The 19,940-nt window shown below is 46.3% G+C and overlaps 2 protein-coding genes across 2 annotated transcripts; one reads left to right on the top strand and one right to left on the bottom strand.

Moving 5' to 3' along the window:
• Positions 1 to 1,170: 1,170 nt before the first annotated feature.
• On the top strand, positions 1,171 to 4,395 carry COMTD1 (catechol-O-methyltransferase domain containing 1). Its single transcript, XM_042908200.1, has 7 exons — positions 1,171 to 1,369; positions 1,526 to 1,653; positions 1,911 to 2,016; positions 2,105 to 2,223; positions 2,328 to 2,382; positions 2,664 to 2,797; positions 3,001 to 4,395. The coding sequence occupies exons 1-7, from the start codon at positions 1,276 to 1,278 to the stop codon at positions 3,151 to 3,153; spliced, it is 789 nt and encodes a 262-aa protein (XP_042764134.1). The 5' UTR covers positions 1,171 to 1,275; the 3' UTR covers positions 3,154 to 4,395.
• Positions 4,396 to 6,014: 1,619 nt separating this feature from the next.
• On the bottom strand, positions 6,015 to 18,200 carry VDAC2 (voltage dependent anion channel 2). Its single transcript, XM_042908993.1, has 11 exons — positions 18,062 to 18,200; positions 17,840 to 17,929; positions 17,589 to 17,646; positions 16,417 to 16,485; positions 15,533 to 15,582; positions 12,348 to 12,500; positions 12,202 to 12,254; positions 11,372 to 11,599; positions 10,080 to 10,230; positions 7,724 to 7,781; positions 6,015 to 6,578 (listed from the first exon to the last, which is right to left on the bottom strand). The coding sequence occupies exons 3-11, from the start codon at positions 17,617 to 17,619 to the stop codon at positions 6,487 to 6,489; spliced, it is 885 nt and encodes a 294-aa protein (XP_042764927.1). The 5' UTR covers positions 17,620 to 17,646; positions 17,840 to 17,929; positions 18,062 to 18,200; the 3' UTR covers positions 6,015 to 6,486.
• Between the last annotated feature and the right edge of the window lie 1,740 nt (positions 18,201 to 19,940).

The raw sequence follows: 19,940 nt of genomic DNA, 5'->3' as shown, positions 1-19,940 counted from the left end.
CCCTAAACCTCAACAAACCTGCCTCCGGGCCTCGGGGTCCGGGGGCCTCGCACCCGCTAAGCCTCCTCTGGGAAGCCCCCCGGTGGAGTTCCTGACTGGCCAGAGTGGGTACTAAATGGGCTTTTGGAGCACCCAGCCCGGGGGGAGGTGACCTTGAGCGGCCGGATGACCCGCTGCCCTTTGACCCTGGACTCCTTTTAAATATAAGTTACAGCCCACCAAGTGCCGGCCCTGTGTAAATCCTTCACGTGGATTTTCTCGTTTCATTCCCTGGGAGGTGGCGACTGTGAATAGCCCCATTTTGTAGAAGAGGAAATTGTGAAAGCAGAGCTGCTCCCCATTCTAGTTTGTGCTGTGGTCTCTGAATGCAGCGTCACTAGGAATACAAGCCACTGGCTTCTTTCGCCTTCCCCACTTTGTGTTACAGTAAGTGTTCCATCAATGCTCACTGGAGAGTGACCCTGCAGAACAGCCCTGCAAGGGGACCTCACCTGCCCTCCAATCACTCCCCCTCCCCCAAATGTCTCCACTCCCAACAGCTGCCATTTACTGGACACCTACTGTGTGCCAGGTTGTGGGATCTGGTGCTATTTACGGTAAGACCGTGGTTCCTACTTCACACAAAATAAACAGGCTGAGAAAGAGGGACCCAAGAGCTCATACGTCTGTCTGGCACCCAACGGCGGGTTTCTAAGAACCTTGTCTCAGAGCCCCATCAACAAGACCTGCCTCTGGACTCTCAAGCCTCCCCTCCTGTGGTTTTTGTCCCCACACCGGGTCCTTCAACCGGATACCCTCACTCACCTCCCACAGGAAGCCTCCCCTAATTCTCTCAGTCCCTCTCGGAACTCCTGTAATTTCTATCACTTCGTGCAAATTACTATCCTGTTACGCCAGCGGCCCAGCCACCCACCCACATATGCCCCAGGGTCCCAGCAGAAGCAGCAGCGATAATAAGAAGCACCCAGGAGGGGCATCAAATTTCTACCTCCCTGACCCAGGACCGTAGACCTCGAGGACCCGCACCGAAAGCCCAGACCCCAGATGCAGGCTTGCTCCCCTTCCCGGGCGCAGTTCCAAGCGCAGCCACCAGGTGGCGCCCGGCTCGCGCTAGCGGGGCTTGCAGTAAAGCTGTGCGGCCGCCAGATGGCGTTCGAGACCGCAGTTCTGCGGGCAGTACCGGGACAAGGCGGAGACTAGAAGGCAGGCGGGTCCCAGTGCGGGCGCAGAAGCCCAAGCCAAGTGACCTGGACGTCGCTCCCTCCTGGCCGCACCATGATCCAGCCCGCACCCCGGCTCTCTGTGCCCGCCGCGTTGGCCCTGGGCTCGGCCGCGCTGGGCGCCGCCTTCGCCACCGGCCTCTTCCTGGGTGAGTAAGGCGGGGCCTGCGGCACCTCCCGCAGAGCCCCCGCAGGCGGGGCAGGTGCGGGAGCAGAGCCCGTGACTCCGCGAGGCTGGCTGAGGCTGAAGCTCAGCCCTGGCGCCCCGGAGTCCCAGACCCTGACCCAGGACCCCTCCCTGGCAGGGAGACGGTGCCATCCGGAGCGATCCCGGCGAGAGAAGCGCCTGCTGCCCCCTGAAGACAGCCCCCTCTGGCAGTATCTGCTGAGCCGCTCCATGCGGGAGCATCCGGTGCTGCGGAGCCTACGGCTGGTCAGCAGGGCCAGGGGCGGGAACAGGCGCCCACTTCGGACCCAGCGGGCCCCACGTGCTTGTGTGACCTTGGGCTGGGCCTTGGAGCTCCCCGGGCTTCCGGGACACCACAGGCGGGGCGCGGTGGGCGTTCCCTGAGGGCCAGTCCCCCTAGGCCACGCCCACAGCCGCGCACCTGGAGGGGGTGTGAACACGGGGCGGAGCTGGGTGACTGGCAGTGGTGGTGCGACCCTCTCCCCTCCACCACCGCGACACAGCTGACCCTGGAGCAGCCGCAGGGAGATTCCATGATGACCTGTGAGCAGGCCCAGCTTCTGGCCAACCTGGCACGACTCATCAAGGCGAAGAAGGCGCTGGACCTGGGTAGGGCGCACGGCTGGGACCACTGGGAGCCTAAGTCACCAGGATGTCCCCCATTCTGGCCTGAGCCTGTCCATGTCCCTGCCCACAGGCACTTTCACAGGCTACTCAGCCCTAGCGTTGGCCTTGGCGCTGCCCCCGGCCGGGCGCGTAATAACCTGCGAGGTGAACCCAGAGCCTCCGGAGCTGGGGCGGCCCCTGTGGAGGCAGGTGAGTGTCCTGCACATTTGAGGCCCTCATCAGGCCCTTGGAGCCTGACCACTCCCAGCCCTAGGAGAAGGGACCTGCTGGCTGTGACCCCACTCCTTCCGCAGGCTGAGGAGGAACACAAGATCGACCTTCGGTTGAAGCCCGCCCTGGAGACCCTGGGTGAGCAACGGAGTAGAAGGGGCCTTGGCACCATTTTCTAAGTGAGACGACTGGGCGTGAGCTAGTGACCAGGTCTGCTGGGCGGGCTTGAGGCAGTGACAGTCCTCTGCTTCCTGGCCTCACCTATGCGGCCACATGCTGGGTGGCAGGGCGCCCCTCCAGACCAGAGTCCCTGAATGGTCACAGCACCTGGGCAGGCCTGGGCAGGGGCTTCTGACCACCTGGGCTGCGGACTCAAGACCTATCTTACCCCCCGCCCCCGCCCCCGCTCCCCCCTCAAGACGAGCTCCTGGCCGCGGGCGAAGCTGGCACCTTCGACGTGGCCGTGGTGGACGCGGACAAGGAGAACTGTGCCGCCTACTATGAGCGGTGCCTGCAGCTGCTGCGCCCTGGAGGAGTCCTCGCCGTCCTCAGTGTAAGGGATAGACTAGGGGGAGAGCCCTCCTGGGCTGGGTCTCCATCTTTTCCCTTGGCTCCTCCCCGTGCCCCGCCCCCATGCCACAAAGCCCCGCCCAGTGCTTTCTCCCCCTGGGGTCCTGTCTCCAGCTCTCACCCCGCCTCCTGCTTAGGCACCTCCTCCTCGGCCCTGTTCCTCCATGATGCCCCGCCCCTCCGCAGGTCCTGTGGCGCGGAGAGGTGTTACAGCCTCAACCGCGGGACACCGAGGCCCAGTGCGTGCGGAACCTGAACGAGCGCATCCTGCGGGACGCCAGGGTCCACATCAGCCTTCTGCCTCTGGGCGACGGCCTCACCTTAGCCTTCAAGATCTAGGGCTGGCCCCCCGAGAGTGGCCTCAAGTGAGGGGATCTGGGAACCCCAGACATCAACCCTGAGTTCTAAATTCGACAATAAAGTGGGGCCTGGGACAAGATCTTCTCAGCCTCCGTACGTGGCTCTAAAGTGGGGTAGGGAGGGAGGGCCCAGCACTGGCAGGTTCTTCAGCAAAAGGGAGCCTTGAGGTCATAGGCGTCATCCCCTCCGTGGCATTGTCCTGAGGACCACGTGGGACCAGGGCTAAAGCCTGAGTAGGAGCCTCCAGCTGAAGGGAGGCAAGATATAAAGTTTTGATTGACCTGGCCACATACAGTGGCTCAGAGATCCCAGCTCTTCGGATTTGCCTCCATTCCACAGGATGCTGGCTAGAGCCCCGCCTTGGTCTCCCTCCTACTTAGCTTCCTAGGAGGGTCAAGTGAATGACGCTCTTGTTTGGCACAGCTAGGACTGGTTGGGAGACCATATCTGGAGTCTGACAACAGGAAACAGACCCTACAGCTGACCAGGTTTGTGGCTGGGTACTTTCACAGGTTATGCTGGTTCTGCTATCTGCCCATGTTTTCACAGCACTGTCAGCTCGATCTCACCTCTACAGTGGAGGCTCTGGTCAGTGGACATCACTTCTGAAAACCAGGCCACTTGACTTAGACCTGAGGACCACAAGGTTGGAGTATATATCCTGTCCTCCCCCTGAAGTCCTGGAGAAAGGTGAGGGACTGAGTGGGATCACTGACCAGAAAGGTGTGAAGCAGACAGGCCAACAGGTAGGAGACCATCAGTACTGCGGTTTTAAGTAAGTTCCCCAGAGGAAGATGAAGATATGGTTAGGCTGTCCGGCACCAACATCTACAAGCTGAGGTGGAGGGAAGCCAGGTGCTTCACTTCTCTCATCTAAACCTCCCTAATCCTAATCCCCTAGGAAGATATCTCCAGGCCACAGATGAAGTATTCTTCCCACTAACACTGCCTCAGGCAGAAATGGCATCAGCCTAGAAGACAATCAGGTTTTGCCACCACTTGGTTAGGCCTGGGTGCTGCTATGAGGCTGGAGGCTACTAGAAACAAGGCCACAGGAGACCGTAACAGACAACTTTCATAATCCTAAACTTGGTACGTACCTTACATTTTAACCCACAGGGCTCTGGGTGTGAACCAACCCTTGTCTCTCCACACATTAAAGCCTATTAAGGTTGCACATGGGGAAGGGGCGCCTGGGTGGCTCAGTCGGTTAAGCGTCTGACTTCGGCCCAGGTCATGATCTCACGGTCCGTGGGTTCGAGCCCCGCGTCGGGCTCTGTGCTGACAGCTCAGAGTCTGGAGCCTGTTTCAGATTCTGTGTCTCCCTCTCTGCCCCTCCCCCGTTCATGCTTTGTCTCAAAAATAAATGTTTAAAAAAAAAGATGCACATGGGTAAACAGGCCCAATTTACTCTTAAATAGATCTTTGACAAACTGGTAGCTCACTTGTGCCACACCCAGTCCTGAGTACTGGACCAGGTAAACACAACATGAGGGAAGGCCACTGGTTAACTAAGGGGCAGCAGGAGGCTTCAGGGGTCGCCAGGCCTGTGACCAGTTCCTTCCCACCAAGCACTGCCAGCAGTTTCTCAGCGGTCTGCTGAGCTACTTCACACCTCTCCTGTGTATCCCAAAAGCATGAGGTGTTTTCACACCTAACTTACAGACATCTTTTCTGTTTTTTTTTAACCTAGCAACAGTGTCTCTCAAATGGCTCAAATTCCAACTTTCTGCCATTAAGTCCTGTCTTATTCATACAGGCCATTTCTGCCAGTCCCTCAAGACAAACACAGTAAGATCAGAAAGACCCCTTGTTTTTAGAGGAGAGCACAAATGGGGGGAAGGGGCAGAGATTGAGAATCCTAACCAGGCTCCACACTGAGCACAGAGCCCAAGGCAGGGCTCAATCTATAACCATGAGATCATGATCTGAGCTGAAATCGAGTCAGATGCCTGACTGAGCTACCCAGGCGCCCCAGAAGGAGCCTTTTTATCACCCCAGTGTGGAAAGTTTGCTTGGGTTTCTAATCTCTCATCAGATTCTTTCTGACCTAGAAATATTCAGCATGTATCATTTTTTGGGTAGTGAGTCTGAAAGTACTTACATTTCCTTATCTGTTCTCTCTCAGACTTCAAATGGTACACTGGGTCTAGTAGTTTCAATGTGAACAAATCTCTCCCTTCTCTTAAACTCTGATCACATTCTTCAAACTGTCTCCTCCCATCAAAAACACTTGCTCTTTCCTACTATTCCAACCAGAATCACCTATTAATTTCTATCATTCAGTCCAAGTGCAGATTAAGGGCCAGTGGCCACAAAACCTGATGGCACGGCTTCTGGTCTCACACACTTAAGCCCGACCCTTTCAGTCAGTGTCTGCCTAGAATGAAATGACTGACATCTGACCGAGGCCCACATATTCCCTTCTCAGTTCCTCTGGTTACAGACACCCCACTCCACTTGCCTATACCTTGTCCCATCCCACCTATGGCCTAGCTCATTTTCCACAGCGATAGCTTGCAGGGGTGTGGTGTATGTGGCTAACCTTCAGCACCATCCCTTCTTCCTTTCTTCATCACTTACTCCACTCCCTTCTGGGGTCAACAGTGATCCAATGGAATTTTGGACAAACTTACAAACTGAAGATATAAAGGCATATATCCTCTTATTTTATTGTGTCCAAAAAGCTCATGGAGTTACTTTAGGGACAGAGGACTTAATGGCACAGATTTAGGTAAAAAGCAAAATGCTCACCAGAAAAATAAAGTACTAACTAGATACAAGGGAGATTTGACCCTAGCTGGCAAATGTTTAACTCTGCAAATACTTGGAGTCATTAGTTATGTATACTTGTTTTATTCATAATCTGTAATGTTTTGGGATACCAAAAGTAACTCTAATAGTTGAATTTAACAAAATTTTTTAACCTCATCTTAAAACTTCCATTGATCCATCTCATTCAATGGCAATTTTCAATGTTAATAAGAACATAAAAACAAACATGCACACAATTGCACAGTTTTCATAAAGGTCTATTTCATTATTGGTGGGTAGCGCATTTAACAGTTAAATACATTTAAATAATGTATAGGTGACTGCACGACTGCAGCATTGGTAACTAGATAGATAACCGATTCAACTAGAAACCAGCTAACAAGTAACTGTCTAAATATTTAAAATACAGCTCTTGTTTAGATCATCCTTTGTTTTGATCACCTTCTTGGGGGGAAAAAGCCTGATGGTCGGTCACACTGGAAATATATTAAGGCCAAATCTTCTGATATCCATTCCCAGAGGTTTCTTTCAGCTAGATTAAGCCTCCAACTCCAGGGCAAGCCCAAGTTTGTGGCCTCCAGCATTAATGCTCTTCCCATCTACCAGAGCAGACAGTGTAAGCTTGACACCTGTAAACAAAAGCAGGCAACTATGATTTGTCTGAACACCTCAAAAGTCTGCAATCTTTAATAGCCTGCCTGTCCCTCCTCAGCCTGTCAGACGACCTACTAGTGCCAGCCACCAGAGGGCACTTAGGAGTATCAGAGATACAAGAGAATTCAGAAACTTAAGAGATAAAGTCACAGAGCGTAAAAATGTTAATAAAGTTCAAAATGCTCTAGAAAATATAATATTCAATATGCTACAAAGGAAAATCATAATTGGACTCAGGAAAGGAAAACTACAATAGACAAGTGGGGGAAACAGAATATAGACTACATGTATAGACTATTATGTATTGCTAAATTAATGTTAATTTCCTTAGCTGTGACAGTGGTATTGTAGTTAGGAAGAAAAATGTCTTAATCTCAGGATATGCATGTTAGGGCTGGTGTATTCACATGTCTACAAAACAAATAATTCTTAAAGGCATATAGAGAAAAAAAGGATTATGTATGCAGACATGGACAGAGAAAACACATGTGGTAAATGTTAACTGGTGAATGCGGCTAAGGGCATATGGGTGTTCTTCATACCATTCTTTCCTTTAGGTTTCCAAAAGGCCAAAATAAAGTCTGGGGGAAAATCCCTATCTGAAAGGGGGGGGGAGCAGAGTTCCAAGTGCTTTAGAACCTGCTATTCAAATGTGGTCCAAGAACCAGTAACACTGGCATCACACAAGAGCTTGTTAGAAAGACAGAACCCTTCATCCAGATCTATGGGCTCAGAATCTGCATTTTGATGAGTCCCCGGGTGATTCACGCACACTAAAATTTGGTAAGTACTGCTCTAGAAAACATAGCAAGGCTCAAAATAGTACATAAAGTAAACGAGACTACAGAGACCAAACAATGAAAGCAATGAGTTATGTAGGAGAGCAGAACATTCCTGTTCTGAGTAGATGCATGCTGAAGCATTTACGGAAGTGTCATGACAGCTCCAACTTCCAAACAGTCCAGCAAAAGAAAAAGAAAAAAAAAAGGAATAAAAAAAATTGTGGCAAAAGATAAACATGTTCATTGTACTTTTTTTGAAAGGTTTACAAAGAAGCTGAGAAATAAAAAATAATTTTTGAAACACCATCAAAAAAATCCTACGTATCAAGAACACTTACCAGGCCTCAGAGTCTGAGTATAGCCCACTCCAATTAAACTAGAGTTGTTGACTTTTGCCTAAAATAAAATACAAAAACAGCTGTAAAGTTTTTGAATCTCCGGAGAGACAAAGGGCCTCCAGGTTTCCCTATCATGCAATTATGAAGTGTTCTGCTTTTTTATTCACATGTGAAATAAAATTCAATATTGTTATTAAGCCAAACAACAGCCTGGTGCCACTTAATTCTTATCCATTAAACTCAAAGTCAGATTATCAGTAGGACCCAATTTTCTTCGTTGTAAAAAGGTGACAAACAACCTCTAGGATCGAAACAGATTTGGAAATTATTTGATGTCTACACTCTTGTAATGTGTAACATCAAAACAGTCCAGTCCAGAGACAGAAACGATGTACCTACAAGCAGAAGTCACATAAAAGGCACTTACATTCACTCGGCACACAGCCAAGTCTTCACTAGCCACCAATGGCCAAGTGAGCTATTGGTCTTAAGAAAGAAATGCCCCACTAGTGACCATCTTGTGCCCAACAAGCTAAGAGCCTCAGACAAAACTGGATACAAGTTTCTACTATTTCAGAATAGAAGTAAACCATCAAACTGTGATGGGCAATACTTCTTCAGGGTGATGCTTGATTGGGGGCACAGGGGCACTAGAAATGTTAGATGTATTTCCAAACTAATCCCCAGGAGTCACTCAATGGCACACAGGCCAAAGTTGCCTTCCCATTTTAGACTATGAGAGAGCTACATCAGCTGGCATTAAATCTGTGATGGTGCCATGGACATACATTTGAAAAGAACAGCAATGTAGCTACCAGAGGATAGTGTTGTGTGAATCCTAAGGTTTTTACTGCTACAGTGTAAATGGAAACAGAAGGGAAAAATAAATGAATCAGCGCCTTGCCAATGGGAAAAGCATTCTGGGTGCTTCTCATTCTTTCTGCTTACAACTGCTATCATAAATTAAGAGTGAGGCTAAAGCTTAACTGCCTAAATTATCAAAACATTGTTCTCAGGAATGAAGATCACTTTACGTAACAGAAATAACTCTCGAGGAAGGTTTAACTTCCTTTCATTCCCAGTACATACAGTATAGGCAATGCCTGACCTGTAAGCAACTGACACACAGGAACAGCTGCTAATGTGCCTCAAACTAGAGCCAGTGCCTTGCCTCTACACTCTCAGACACCGCACGCCCTTCTACCCTAAACCCACTATGACTGAAAGATGAAATAGCAAAGAAGCAAAGCGACTGGGTAGCTCAGTCAGTTGAGTGTGCAACTTTGGCTCAGGTCATGATCTCATGGTTCATGGGTTCGAGCCCCCGGTCGGGCTCCGTGCGGACAGTGCAGAGCCTAGAGTCCGCTTTCGATTCTGTGTCTCCCTCTCTCTCTGCCCCTCCTCCTGCTCAAGCTGTCTGTCTCTCTCTCTCAAAAACAAACATTAAAAAAAAAAAAAAAAGCCTAAGAAAAGGACTAGGATGACTATCCACCCCAACTAACCAAGAACAGGTGGAAGGGAGTCCTTGGGATGCAAGACTTTTTTTTTTTTTTAATGTTTATTATTTTGAGAGAAAGATAGAGCGCTGGCGGGGAGAGGCAGAGAGAGAGGGAGACACAGAATCCGAAGCAGGCTCTAGGTTCTGAGTTGTCAGCACAGAGCCTGACACTTGGCTCAAACTCACAAACCGTGAAATTATGACCTGAGCCAAAGTGGAACACTTTGCCGACTGAGCCACCCATGTGCCCCTGGGATGCAGGACTCTTAATGCTAAAAGCTGGAATAGTCCCAGGCAAAGCAGGATGAGCTAGTGGTCACCCTGGCCAGGAGGGAAATCAAAAGATGTACAAGTCCAATCCTGGTTCTACCCCTTCTGCTCTGGGCCTAGCAGTAAGGAAAGTCCTTTCTCTCTCTAAGCTTTGGGATCTCCACCTGCAAAACAGCATTTGTACCACAGACCCTGAAGACCAAATCTAAAGATATTTTGTTAACCATAAAGACAGAGTCCAACTAACATAGTACTACTATTTCCTACAGAAAGACAAAGTAACAATTAAAATGCTATTACTCCTGGCCTGGGGCCAAAACACTGGCTTCCCTGAGCTTAGACAGGCTTGGAGCTCAGGGTTATTATCCACACTAACTGAGCAGCTTTTGAGGTTAAACAAACTATGACCTGGTAACAAACTTCTAACACTGTCTCCACAGAAAATGCAGCATTACAAATTCTAATTCCAATCTAGGAGTAAACTAGGGATCCTGTGAACCACGGTTCAAACTTTCAATACAATTCAATCTACCCAAAGATGAATTCCCACAAGCAAAGAGCCCACTCTAAGCCCACAGCAGTACTCACAGAAATGGAAGCAGTGGGGTCCAACTGATATTTGGCTGCAATGCCAAAGCGAGTGCAGTTGGTACCTGATGTCCAAGCAAGGTTTACTGAAGTGTCAAGATCTTCACATACTTTCTGATAAATTGATCCTCCAAATTCTGTCCCATCATTGCTGTAAGATACTTTAAATTAGTAAATCTAAAACAGACACTGTAATGTCTACAGCACTAAGCTGTTACTGTAGAATTATAGTTAAACAATGCTATAGTTATATTGCTCACATGGGTCTCTAGTATTCCACTGAAAACGTGTTTTAAAAGGTCTTTATTCCAATGTATGCCCCAAAGTAAGGTCATACAAATCATGATAAATCATTCAGTAGAATTAATTACCACCCAGCCACTAATAATCATGCTGTAGAATGCTACAATAAAATTATCAAAATGTATTGAGGTAGTACGGGAGGGATTATAAACCAGGCTTTGTAATACATATTTTCTATATTTACATATAAGAAAACTCCCAAACATTATCAGGTAACAAAGATTATACATCTAGATGGTAGGATTAGGATTATGAGAAATTTTGGTCTTCTTCTTTGTACTTCTGCTATTTAATAATCCGTTGTTTTTATAAGGGAGAAAAATTCTTAAATCCTTTCAACATACATACCTAATTTGGGTTAGGTAAAAACACCATTCATTTTAGGCAATCCTACCAACTCAGCACCTCAGATATCACAGACAAGTCAAACATACTGGTAATTTGGCAACATCTTAGCCTTTTCTAAAACTCCAGAGCACATCAAGCCTCATATAAATTAAACATTTACTCTCTCAGCACCAAAAGTCAGACTAACATTTTTTACTATACACTTCTAAGGGCACCCAGAAATGCCTAAGGATGATGATCTTTTTGTGTTAAGAGAGATCCTTTAGGGGTACTGGGTGGCTAAGGTGGTTAAGCATCCGACTCTTGATTTTAGCTCAGGTCATGATCTGGCAGTTTGTGAGTTTGAGCCCCTAGTCGAGCTCTGCGCTGACAGCGTGGAGCCTGCCTGGAATTCTCTCTCTCTCTGTGTCTCTCTGTCTCTCTCTCTCTGTCTCTCTCTCTCTCTCTCTGCCCCTCCCACACATGCGTGCACACACACTCTCAAAATAAATAAAGAAACTTTCTTTTAAAAAGGCAGAAATTCTTTTTTTTTTTTTTAAGAGAAATCCTTTAGATTGTACCTGGGTTCATAAGAAATGACAGGTGACATCAATACCACTCCCAGGTCCTATGTCCCCATAACCCACAAAGGAAATACTCACACATTAGTGTGTAGCTGGAAGTCCCCAGTCCTGTAGCCCACTGCAAAGTTGTTTCTTGTCAGCTTTGATTTGGCACTGTCAAAGGTCATCTGGTACCCAGCAAGCCAGCCCTCATAACCAAAGACAGCTGAACCATGGATTGCAGGTCCAGCAAAATCAAAGTCAACATCACAACCGAGGTTTATACACTCCCTCTTGTAAGAAGACTTGATTTTACCACTTTTCTTTCTGGAAAAAGAACAAACTGACTTAAAACTGGTGCCAGTGGGAAAGCCTTACACACTCAACCTCTGCACAGAGAGCACAAGAGGGATTTATGAACTGCAGCATAAATGGGGAGTAAAAGCAGTAGCAGGATAACCCTAAGAGGTAAAGAAGATACAGCTCAGTGAGCTAAAAAACAAGGGAACATGGAGTTACTGGACTTCTACCACCATCAGAAGATTGCTTTTTGCACGACTGGCAATCAGTCACAAAAGCCTATTAGAAACATGTTAATTACCCAAGTTAGTGCCACAATGGGAAGAGGCATATATTTGAAGGGAAGCCAACAATAGCGACTGTAGTACTCATCATCTTCCAAAGGCAAAAACAGAAATTCACCACCACAAGGAAGTTAAGGAAGCTATCAAACAGTAAACGTGCACCTTTCCTAAATATACAGAAATGCTTTTAAACTTAAAGCAGATAAAGGGGTGCCTGGCTGGCTCAGTTGCTAGAGCATACGACTCTTGATCTCAGGGTTGAGCTAAAGCTCCACACTGGATATAGAGATTACTTAAAAATAAAAACGAAATTTAAAGCAGCTAAAAATGTCTGTACATGCTTACCCCGTGTTTGGTGAAAAGGTAGTATCAAATGTCAGTTTCAAACCTTGACAAATCTATTTTGAGAGAAAAAGAATTTGTTTTCATCATTATTTCCTTTTTGAATTACAAAAATAAATTAATACTAAAACACATGTTCAAAATGTTACCTGGTCTTCAATTGCTATTTCTGTTCCCAGAGTGTTATCAGTGTTCCATTTTTCTGTGAAAGTCAGACCATACTCACACCATTTATATTTGGTCTCCAAGGTTCCAGTAACTTTACCAGTGTCTGTGTTAGATGAACCAGATGTTGAGAATTCCTAGTAAGACAATAAATGACTTCATGAACTTTCTTGTAAGCCTAGAAGAATCACTGCCTAACTTACATAAAACCCCACTAAAATACAGTAATTTCACTAATCCTTTTTTCTAGTTTTCCAAATATTCCTATCCTCTGCTACTGTGAGTACACACAAGAACAAATTAGCCTGTCAGTTACTAACTGCCACCTTACATACACTGGACATTTCCAACCAGTCAATCACAAGTTAACCTGTATCTAATTCTCAAATGAACAACAAACTGTAGACCTTTTAAGGAAACTTCCACTAAGGTAATTTTATTTGGAATTTAAAAATCAGGGAAGGTGGCAGGGAGGAATGAATGTTTTGGCACTGTTTCCTTTCTGCCTGATATTAAATAAAACACGAAGGTTAGTATGGTTAATCATAGATGCCCTCCCATCACTAAAATGAGCATTTATAATAACTGACACACTATTAGGAAATGTTTCCTGAAAATTCCTACAACAGAAAGCACTCCAGTGTAGGAAGAATTCATGCCATAACAAAAAATTTAAAATCTTTGGTAACCCCAATATTCTATTTTTCTGAGATGAAGTTTTCCTAAGATTTCATACCTTCCCAAACATCTTTCACATTCTCATTAAAAACGAAACAAAGTAGGAAAAGATTTGCTCTACAACTGGTTTTATCATGCATGATGTAAACTATATTATGTATGATAGATAATATCAGTAGAGAAAACAATCTAATACAGGTATTAATTTGAAGTACACCACATAATCTTATGTTTGCAGCAAATATAAGTAACTTGCCAATCCCTAATTGCACACCAACTGGAAAGGAAGGCATAATATGGAGGCCTTACTGAAATTTACAATCTGCTATAGAAAATCCAAAAACCTAATAATCTTTCAAAGTTTATTATACAGACAGGCAAACTTCCAAGTTAAAATATTAAAATACCTACTGAGTGTTCTGATTCACAATTTGTCTGCTAATGATGGCTACACACTTTGGCCAATGGAAAGCCAAGTCTAAAGAAGACAGCTAATCTAACTAATAGAACTCAACCTGAAATTGTGATGCCTGCAAGAGTGAGGAAATATCAAAAATATATCAGTGGAAGAAAAGGCCAATCATCCCTCACTTAGAAAACAGAACATTTGTATAACTATTGCTCTGCAGTGAGATGGACTCAATCTCCTGATGTAAAATGCTTTAACAGGAATTTCAAGTCAAGGCTTGGCACTCAGTGCCCATACTAAAAAGCACTGGATTGTTAGGAAAAAACACTGGATGTAAAATTTAAGAGCCCTGGCATCCAGTTCTGGCTGTCATTTAGTAAATGAGTAACACTGAAGAAGACACTTTTCTGGGTCTCAATTTCCTGAATTGTATTAACAAGATCTACCTTTGGAGGATTAAATTGGACTGGCACTGTGAAAGCTCTGCACATCTTCCTGTGCTCTACACAAAAGGAAAGCATTACTAAAACAATACATATGGAGCATGTTCTTCTAGCAAATACTTGGAATGCTGAATATGTGGAAGTAGCTATTTTTAATCCTGAGTGACAAAGACCAATGACTCTTGAGGCTCCACCCACTGCCATCCATCAGCCTATAGGTTATGAGCCAGCCTATATATATATATGTGTGTGTGTGTGTGTATGTATATATATATATACATCTATATCTCCAAGGAATCCTCAAGACACAAAATCAAGATCATCATGTGGGACCAGAATTGGACCAGATGACATCACTGGAACAGCTTACACCTTTCACTCCATCACCAAACACTTAAGGCTTCTACATTCTGGAGCAAACTGGACACCTCTGCAAGTTTAGGTGAGAAAACAGAACGAGCTGTTAAAGGGACTTATCTGGGGCCAGGTACATACTACAAGAGCAGTACCACACTGAGTTACACATTAAATGGAAACAAAACATACTGTATGGAGTCCAACCCATATACATCCTTCTTGATCTTAAACCTAATTCTGTAAAGCGTTCCTTAACCGCTGTCCACAAAAAGCCTTTTCTCTCCAACAAAGATTTTGATTAATCAATCTAGTACTAGATACACTTCTCTGATTGTTCTCCAGATTAAAGTTTATTTTGTCTCTCCAACCAGCAATAAACAAGCTCTTTAAACAAGGATTGAGTCTTCATTTTTCTCAGAAGGCTTTTGTGACGCCACAAGTGCACAGCAAGTGCTTATATAGGACTTCAAGAGGTTAAAGAGTGGGAACACAAAAACAAACACTAAGTCACTGCTCTGTACTATTACTCTGAGCAGGTAAGCTGCGCAACCAGTGAACACTTGGGCTTCCTTACAGACCAAAGAAGCCAAATGACAGATGTGACCAATATAATACCCCTGAAATCCAAGTCCGTGCATTAAGAAACTACAATATGATCAATTTTAATAAATATCAGTTATATGCACTAAGGGAGCTAACAATTACAGCAAGGATTTATCAAAATAACCAGTTAATAGTCAGTATTCACACACATAACCATCCCCAAAGCAATCTCAAAACAGGGCAGCGCCTGGGTGATTTAGTCAATTAAGCATCTGACTCTCGGTTTCAGTTCAGGTTAGGGTCTCACAGAGCTCAAGCCCTGCATCAGAGCAGTGTGGAACTTGCTTGGGATTCTCTCTCTCTACCCCTCCGTTGCTCATGCAAGGGCGTGCGCATGCTCCCGCTCTCTCTTCTAACAAACAAATGAATGAACACTGAAAAACAAAAAAGGCAGGGGGCACCTGGGTGGCTCAGTGGGTTGGGTGGCCGACTTTGGCTCAGGTCATGATCCCAAAGTCATGATCTCGCAGTTTGTGAGTTGGAGCCCGGCGTAGGGCTGTGCTGCCAGCTCAGAGCCTGGAGCCTGCTTCAGATTCTGTGTCTCCCTCTCTCTCTGACCCTCCCCCACTCATACGCACGCTCTTGCTCTCAAATGGATTAACATTAAAAATGTTTTTTAAAAAGAAAAAGGAAAATTATTTAACAGTTCATCAGGATTTATTAGATATCTAACACTCACCACACCACTGCATGACTTTGTTTTCACATCCAGTTTCACCAACCCAAAACCTTCAAGTAGAGAGTAAAAGATAACAAAATGATTATTCTGTATAAAAAATGCATACCAATAGCTGAAATCACATAAAAAACAGAAAAACTTCATATATTCAAAGGAGCATAAAAATGTGGGTTGATACAACATTTAAATGAAAAGATTTTTAATTACTCTATGTAAACTAACATGTACAGCACAGAACATCTCATGCAGCTTTGCCTAGTGTTCTGGTGTATATATGGCACAAAAAATGGTTTTCAAACCATTTTAAAACCTAAATATCAGATCAGAAAATTAACTTTAAGTCTTGGAATAACCAATAGTTTATTTAATACAGACATTTAGAACAATTATCCCAAAGAGATCTTCCTTTAGGATTAATCAACTAAGTAACTGGAAGAATAATCCAAAGTAGAGGGGGTGTATGTGGAACAAAATCTTCAAGAAGAAAACCCAAATTCATTTGAAAAAATCCATAAACCACTAGGAATAACCACTGCCAAAGCAAAAACACTTTAAACATCATAATTCTAGTCACTCAAGACCTAAGCTGTATCTAAAGGAAATGAAGAAAGCACAGCTGTTTTTTTCTTATAGATAAAATCCATGAACTACAGTTTGAAAAAAAAAAAATAGAGGAAACTGGGGTGGAGAAAGATGTGGATTGTTACTATTTTAACAGAAATTTTATCTAAAATGTATCTAGTAAACAAACCAACACAGCAAGATATTTACAAGTTGAAAAAATTATTAACTTCCTCAAGCAATCCAAACACATTTTCACTTCTGATCGGGGACGGGTAAGGAAAAAAAAAAAAAAAAAAAAGGAAAGAAAAAAAGAATCTTACCAAATCCCTTGTTGAAAATATCTCTGGCAGCTTTGCCAAGGTCAGCATATGATGGAGGAATACACATTGCTGGTGGGAAGAAACATTCCAGGGTTAAGGTTCCTGTTCTCCCACTTTCTGTCCAGGAACTAGATTATCACCCACTGCTATCTTTAAATTGAAGCAGTCCAACTTGTTGAAGATGTTTTCTTTTGATACCACCAGGAGCTACACTAACTATATGTATTCTAATGATCCGTGAAAGAGATATCACCAATAAAGCTTTATTTCTAAAATGAATAACCACAGTAAGTGGCTATATAAACTTGGGCAATTCCTTCCAAAACAGAAAAAACAGACTTTCTATTCCTAAATTTACACAGTATCTACAGCCTCACCTCTTAGGACCCAACTAGTACAAAGAGCCAAACACATACACATAAACATATCTATACACACAGAAATCTCTGCCAAAATTCACTGGGATAGGCTGATTTAACCAAGTGACCTAAAACCAAAACCTGAAACAAGGCCCTGTCCCATAACAGACCTCTTAGTATCCTCCCTGAGTTCGAAACCAATATTCTGGAGTGGGAAGAGATAGGTAATTAACACGTTAATTTAAATACTAGAATTTAGACAAAAACACAATAATCTAGGATTCACTCAAGCATCTACATCAACTAACTATCAAAAAGCACTTTAGGCATATTAATATGGCACTCAAGTCCTTGGCCAATGCTATGCGGCTTAAGGACAAGCAATCTGTGATGGTTATACCAGCTCATTCATTCTACAAAGCACGTCCACGCCCTTAGGAGCACGTGTAATGACCTTGTGCTCTCACCAAGGGGGTTACTACTTCCTCTAAAAAAGTGACTGACCCAATCTTCCAAAGGCTGAATCCAACAGTTAGTAACTTTTTGCTTTCGAGTTGGTCAAAGGCACGTTCAAGGGGTGGAGGTGATGCGTCCACAGACCAACTCCCCTGACCTAGTCCCTCTATCTGAAATCCCACAGCCCAGCCCCTCCTCCGCAGAGCTGAGGCAGTCAGACGGTGGAACGGCTACCGAAAGGGGCGAGTTTCCAAGCCCCTGGAAAGATTAGGGGAATGAAGGTGCGGTTTTCCGGTGGACAGGCTGCGACTCCCAGCCAACCCCGCCCCATCCCGCAGACATCTCTGCTCTACTTACGCCGCGCGCAGCTCTGTCCATAGGTCGCCATGGCGAAGCCACAGAAAGAGGTGATCTGCTGGAGGGACAAGAGGTGCGGTCAGCGGGGGTTAGGGACAAGTCAAGAGGCCAGAAGGGATCTCAGACAGGGAGGCGAAGAGCCGCGGGGCTGCGCGGCCATCTTAGGGAGCCAGGGCCGACCCCGAGTGTGGCTAAGGCGTCCTGCTTGGTCGTCGGGGCCTAGGCGGCCAAGTGACGCGACAGCGGCGTACCTGGTGGTCTCCTGGGAGGGGCTGCTGCCGCCGCTCTGCTCGCAGCTGAGGCCGCTCCGCTCGCTCAGGCTTGGGCTGCAGCTACCGCGGCTGGAGGGCGAAGTGAAGGAGACACCGTTCCGCCCGCCGCAACCCTGTCCTCCCCCCGCCAGGACCCCGCCGATGCCCCCGAGGCTGTCCGCCGCGCCGGCCCCCGCAACGCCGCCCGCTGTCCACTCCAACCTGCTTCAGAACAGCCACGAGGGCGGAAGACACACCCGGCCCGGGGTGGGCTGCTTCTGTCCATCGGCGGGGGCCGGAAAGGCAGAGGCTGCTGGACCTCGGGTCAGGCAGCGACGAGGGCAACCCTAGCGGAGAGGGGGCGGGGAACGGCGGAGGCAGCGCTGTAGGGACTGCGCGTGCGGGGAATGGGGCCGAGGCCCCGCGCGCGCTCCTCATGGATGGGGTGGGGCGTCAGGCGCGCGCCCGCGCGGGACCCGGCGCCACTGGGCGCGGCTGCGCAGCACGGGGGTCACGTACGATTCTCCAACTTCCTTCCAGGGGTGTGTTTCCCATACTCTGCAGAGACCGTCTCCCATCGCAGAGGCCGCGGTGGGAGGACCAGCCCAGAACTAAGTGGAGCCGGCCTCAGGGTGCCCCGCCCCTTTTCCTCGCTTCTAGCCCTTAGGGTTCCTCTTTTGTCGCCGCCTCCTGGCTTAGGGATAGGGCTGCTTTGCACACGCACCGAACCGGAGCTGTCTTGATGAGTCAAGCCTGCTAGAAAATTTAGGAATCTTGCTGACGAGGCAGTAGAATGTTGCGCTAAAGTTCCTTGAGTGTGCTGGAAGAGTGAGGGAGCTAAAAGAACAAGAAAAAATGAGCCGTCTAATGAGATAGAAATAGGGTCAATTGAAGCCCCGGAATCCATCAGCAATCTCAGCATTTTATCCTTACTGTATCTGAGTTTCCTCATCACTAAAATGGCAAGTTTAAAGGAGACGAAGTGGTCTTTAGTAGCCATTCAGCCGCACACAATGAGGAAAGCCTCCCAACCCCCATCCCCTCTGGCTCTGAAAGCCACCTCTGCTCAACTCAAATGCTGCTGGAAGTTCCACCCTCCTCCTAAACCAGACGGTAACCAGAGAGATTTCCACAAGGCAAACCCAGATTGGAGGTGCATCCTGATGGACTCCCTCCCATGTGTAAGCTCAGCCATAAAACTTGCCTGGTTATGGTTGGAACTACTCCTGTAACAGGTTAGAAGAAAGGAAGAGTCTTTGCTCAGGCACCAGAAACACTAATTAATGCCTTCATTCAAGCTCAGACAGGTTGCGCTGAAATCAGCCTGGTTCTACTGGGAACTTGTTTGCTTTGGCTGTGCTTGATGCTTTGGTGAAACTAACAGCAAAGACTGATACCTCATCCCAAATGCAGCCTGACACACCGCCTTCCTGAAAAACCTAGTCTGTGCCCAGCCACCTCCATTACCTGCAGTAGGGCTTATTCACAATGTGAACTATCTGTAGTATTTTTAACCCCCAGAGAATTTCACTGTGCCACAGAACACAGACCTTAGGCTTTAGTTTAACCTCCAGGAACCCAAGGAATGTACAGAATACCTAATGACCAGGAGAAGAGTCATGGCAATTTATTTCAAAGTTGTAGTCAGTAAATATATTCCAGTGCTTTCATTCAAAGCCCTTTAGAAGCAGCAATAGTAGCAGCCACCACTATAAGCAACTACCTTGTGTCGCCACAGGGGAAGCAAAGTACACTCAGCTGCACTTCCTGCTCTCAGGGCACTTATGGTCAAGTGTGTGTAGAGGTATCCAGAACTGTGAAAAGTCCAAGATTTTACTCCACTTGCAAGCTAGCAAGTTAGTCTACCATAGTTTTATAGGTTCATAAATGCTGGCAGAAGACATGAGACTCAGAGACAAAAGACTTTATTACTTGTGGCATGGCAAGCAACATAGGTTCATGTTTGAATTAGTTCCCCTTGCCCTCTCTGTCCCCAGGGGTGATGCAGAACAGCCCATGTGGAAGCTGTGCACAGTAAGTGTTTGTGTCACAGCTGAGGACCTGAATTTAAGAAACCTATTTTACAAAAAAAGAAAAAGAA

The sequence above is a fragment of the Panthera leo genome, chromosome D2 (assembly GCF_018350215.1).
Source record: "Panthera leo isolate Ple1 chromosome D2, P.leo_Ple1_pat1.1, whole genome shotgun sequence".
NCBI lineage: Eukaryota > Metazoa > Chordata > Mammalia > Carnivora > Felidae > Panthera > Panthera leo.
This window is presented reverse-complemented; position numbering and strand designations above follow the sequence as displayed.